Genomic DNA, 5000 nt, shown 5'->3' with positions numbered 1-5000 from the left:
CTTTTGACCAACTCCGTAGAGATGCCAAAAAATCTTGGGACTTAATCAACTCGTTACTAAGGCCGGGCAGAAAAAAAGAGTAGCTCACTCAGAAAACTGATTCGAAACAGGGAAACCATTACTGACACTAAACAAATTGCAAATGCTTTTAATCTTCATTTCTCTACAATAGGCGTTACTCTAAGGGATGCTTTACCTCAAAATATTAACTTAGATTTCCGTACCTATTTGCCTCCCTCAAATCAGCAGTCTATTTTTTTTACCCCTTCATCTCCATTTGAAGTGATGAACATTATAAAAAAACAAAAACATAAAAGCAAATATTCATTCTCCTCCTACAAGATTATATAAGAACAATGCTAACCTACTTGCCTTTCCTATATCTATGCTATTCAACCGTTGTTTAGATGCTGGTATTTATCCTGATATTTTGAAAATTGCTTGTGTGACTGTGTTACACAAATCCGGTGACATATCAGATGTTAATAACTATAGACCAAATAGCTGCCTTCCTTTGTTGAATAAAATATTTGAAAAACTATTGTATAGTCGACTTTACTCTTTCTTCAATAGTTGTAACATTTTCTCTACGTGTCAGTATGGTTTCTTACGAGGCGTAAGTACTAGTGATGCCGTTCATGACCTCCTTGAAAATATCTATAATGCAATGAATAAAAATGAATACCTTGGTGCGGTTTTTTTGGATTTGAGCAAAGCCTTTGATACTGTGTCTCATGATATACTACTTCAAAAGCTGGAACATTATGGTATACGAGGCATTGCACCACTCTTACTCTAATCCTACCTAACAAATCGAAAACAATTTGTCACCCTCGATGGTCATCTTTCAGAGACTATGGATGTCAAAATAGGTGTCCCTCAGGGATCAGTCTTAGGACCGTTATTTTTCCTCATCTATATTAATGATTTGCCTCGCTCAGTTGGCAGATTAAACTCCATACTTTTTGCCGATGACACCACGCTCCATCTTTGGCATAAAAATATTTATTCTCTTTGTAATTCTTTAACTGCTAACTTAAATAATGTTAAAAATTGGTTACTATCGAATAAATTGACCCTAAATGAGAGAAAAACATATTTCATAATATTTTCTTTGCGCAAAGTTCCCGGTAACATAAGAGTTGCAATAGGAAATCACACTCTTGACCAGAAGTCCAGTGGAAAATTTTTAGGAGTAATGTTTGACAATAAATTAACCTTCAGTAAGCATGTGGATATGATAGTCAATAAAATTTCCAAAGTTACAGGTATCATATATAGGCTGAAGGATTATTTCCCGCTATATATATTAAAACAACTCTACCACTCTTTAGTATCTCCTCATCTAAATTACTGCATTACAGCGTGGGGGAGTTGCAGTAGAAACGTCCTGCAACCGCTAATCATTATGCAAAAAAAAAAAACTGGTGAGAATAATAACTTCGAGTGATTATTTAGCTCATACATCACCTCTATTCCGGTCTCTCTCGATTCTGAAGTTGGAGGACACCTACAAACTCTCCTTAATGAATTTGATGTTTCAAACACTTTCGCCGCATAAATATCCATCCATTAGACAAAAAATAATTCAGGTACAATCAGCACACCAATATGGAACAAGAGACTCTAACTTAACTCTTCCCTTCGTACGTGTAAAGAAATGTGAACAGTTTTATCTCTATCAGGGAGTTAAACAATGGAATACTCTGCCTGCTTATCTTAAGGCATTGCTTAGCATTCGATCTTTTAAAAAATCATATACTAATATGTTATTATCTGTGTACTAAGTTTTATTACTAGACATTTCTTCATGAACTAACCATTAATGCAATAATGTTCTTAATTCTTATATTGTTTATTGCTTGTATACATTTGTAATTCTAGCATTTCTACCATATCAATGTTTAAATTCAAAATTTGCACTATTTAATATTCCGCCCTTCTTTATCATACTTTATTATACGAATATACTGTACATTTCCATTTATTTTTAGGCTAAAAATCTCATTTATATGTGTCTATGTGTACATGTGTATGTATATGTACATGTGTGTGTATATGTATTTGTATATGTATGCATATGTATATACTTATGTATATATATGAGTACATTTAGTTTATCGATATCAATATTTACTTTTTATAAATTTTTTTTTTAATTGATGATGATATTTTATTGTATTATTGCCCGAAGAGCTCTGCTCCACATGGGCTTGGACCGAATCTTTTTTTGTAAATATTTTGTATGTATATATGTTTTGTCCAATAAACATTATTATTATTATTATTATTATTATTATTATTATTATTATTATTATTATTATTATTATTATTATTTTGACTTTACCACTACAAAAATGTTTTTGTAATAAGAAGCACTTCAGCTTTAATGTAATTACTCAAGAAATGGCAGAATTTTACCTGTAATTACAAAAATGTAATTGTAATGAAATGTATTTCAACTGAAATATATTTTGTCCTCTAATTTTCGTTCTTTCTCTTGTTTATCCAAAACAGGCTGAGCGCAGGACTGCACCTCCAAGATGGCGACGTGGACGCCGCGAAATGCCATGCGGGGTATAGCCGTGTCGCGCTGGGGGCACCCCCCTCCCCCACCCTACCTCTCCCCCGAGTACCCCAGTAGCGACACCTTGCCCTCAACACCTCCAGACTCTGACCTGGACGAGGAAGATTCCGAATCCTCCACATTCCCGATAGAGAGTGACGTACCTATACCCCTCTCCCCTTACGAGGAACCGGAAGTCGACGACTGGTTGGGTATGCAGTTGGCACATGAATTATCATCAGACCTTTCAAAGAAATAGGGAAACAGACACTGGAAACAAACAAACAACGGAAACAAACAGACACATATTTCAACCAAAAACAGCTTTAAAACAAAGACAGGTTTCAAACGAAGACAGGTTTCAACCGAAAGCAGCTTTAAAACGAAGACATTTCAAACGAAAACAACTTTCAAACGAAAACAACTTTCAAACGAAGACAGCTTTGAAAAAAAAAACACTTTTCAAACTAAAACAGCATACAAACGAAAACTGCTTTCAAACGAAGACAAACTCAAATAGGATTGTTATTAGACGTTTTCAACATTGTACAGAGAAACACGGAAACAAACAAACAACTTTCAAACGAAAACAATCTCATATAATCAAATCATTGATGATTGAATAAAAAACACGGAAACAAACAAACATCACTTTCAAACTAAAAAAAGCTTTCAAACGAAGACAGACTCGAATAAAATTACTATTTCTTAAACGATTTCAACATTGTACAGAGAAACACGAAAACAAACAAAAACAGCTTTCAAACGAAAACAGACTAGAATATAATAATAATTCATTAAACAATGACAAAGATATAATCAAACCATACAGCATGGGACAATGAAACACGGAAACAAAGAAACACTGCTTTCAAATGAAGACACTCTTGGATATAATTGTTATTCAATGAAGCATGCAGACAAGTATAAACACAAGGGACTGGAAAGATAAACAAGAAAATAAACATATATGTCAACAAACAATCTTTCGTAATAGACAAAGAAAGGAACAAACAAATAAACATAAATTTGAACAAACATTCTTACGTAATAGACAAAGAAATTATCAAACAAATATTAATGAAATCCTAACAATGAAACAAATAAACCGATAATAAACATTATTATTCATTATTCAATGAAGCATGCAGACAAATACAAACACAAGGGACTGGGAAGATAAACAAACATAAATTTGAACAAACAATCTTAAGTAAGAGACAAATAAATTAGCAAACAAATAAAAGAGAACCTAACAATGAAACAAATAAACAGATAAAAAGCATTATTATTCATTAGACAATGAAGAATGCAGACATATATAGACGCCAGAAACTGGGAAGATAAACTAATAAATAAACGAACATTTGTACAAACAATCTTACGTAATAAACAAAGAAATTAGCAAACAAATAATAGAGAAATCTTAACAATGAAACAAGTAAACAGATTAATCTAAGAAAAATGGGAAACGCTTAACAAAGAGATAGATAATATACTAATGAACATCGGTTAATAATGTTACAGAAATAATCACTGTTCTCGAAAATTGCTAAGAACAAACAACCAGACTAGTTTAAAAAAAAACAAGTTAAAGAAACAAAAAACATACTAAAAGTGGACAAAACAGACGGAATTTTAATAACTGGTGCCAAAAATCTCACTTTCGACACCCATATACTGTATAACAAAATACATATACATCTTTAAGAGCACAGTGCTTGTGTTAAACTTAATATAAGCAGCTTAGTTGAATAAGAAAAATGTCAAAATATTTCATATTTCATAATTATCTTTTCAACAAATTCAAATCAGTTAAACTTATTAATGTTTCCTTTATTATACTTTCTTCCAGTTTAATTTCCTATCATTTTTCGTTATTTTTTAATTATAATTCCCTATGATTTTAATTTTATCTTATTTAAGTTTCAAGGTTTTCTCCTCTGCATATTCTCACGCTCATCTTGACTGGCCAACGTTTGCCTTGTAAGTGTGGCACTAATTTTTATCGACATGTCGAATACCTGATTCTTGAACAAACATCGACTTTTTATAGAAAACAGTTTTGTTATTATTTGCTGGTGCTTACGAATTACTATTATCAGCCACCCATTAAAATCTAGGCGAGAAAATCATTCTAATAACTGGCTGAAATTTCATAAAGTACAGGGTGTTCAAAAAGTCTCCGCAGTGAGCAGTCGAGAGCCAAGACATTTTGAACACCCTGTATAATAGCAGTAGATGGAAATTGATACAATATATACGATTTCAAAGTAATTGCGTAAAAGGAAACTTTAAATTAAATCTTGAGAGCTTCCAGTTTCAGTAAATTGCTCTGTAAACTCAAATCAAAGGTGTTATTTATTCATTGTATAAATTTTGAAATTGATTGATTGATTTTGAGTTAATTCTGGCATCCTGACATCGAAGGTAA

The 5000-nt window shown here is 32.2% G+C and overlaps 1 protein-coding gene across 5 annotated transcripts in view; it reads left to right on the top strand.

Annotated features, from left to right (window-relative positions):
* The window catches only part of LOC137650708 (dentin sialophosphoprotein-like), a 117383-nt gene that overhangs the window by 85705 nt on the left and 26678 nt on the right, over window positions 1-5000 (top strand). For 4 of the 5 annotated variants that reach the window (XM_068383884.1, XM_068383880.1, XM_068383874.1 and 1 more), the window contains one exon: window positions 2518-2778. In XM_068383884.1, the coding sequence (XP_068239985.1) occupies window positions 2544-2778 (235 nt within the window). In that variant the 5' untranslated portion in view covers window positions 2518-2543. The remainder of the gene's footprint in view (window positions 1-2517; window positions 2779-5000) is intronic. The other variant, XM_068383894.1, reaches the window with a different exon arrangement.

This window comes from Palaemon carinicauda, chromosome 1 (assembly GCF_036898095.1).
Source record: "Palaemon carinicauda isolate YSFRI2023 chromosome 1, ASM3689809v2, whole genome shotgun sequence".
Classification (NCBI taxonomy): domain Eukaryota; kingdom Metazoa; phylum Arthropoda; class Malacostraca; order Decapoda; family Palaemonidae; genus Palaemon; species Palaemon carinicauda.
The sequence above is the reverse complement of the archived record's forward strand: the minus strand, read 5'-3'. Positions and strand labels throughout refer to the sequence as shown.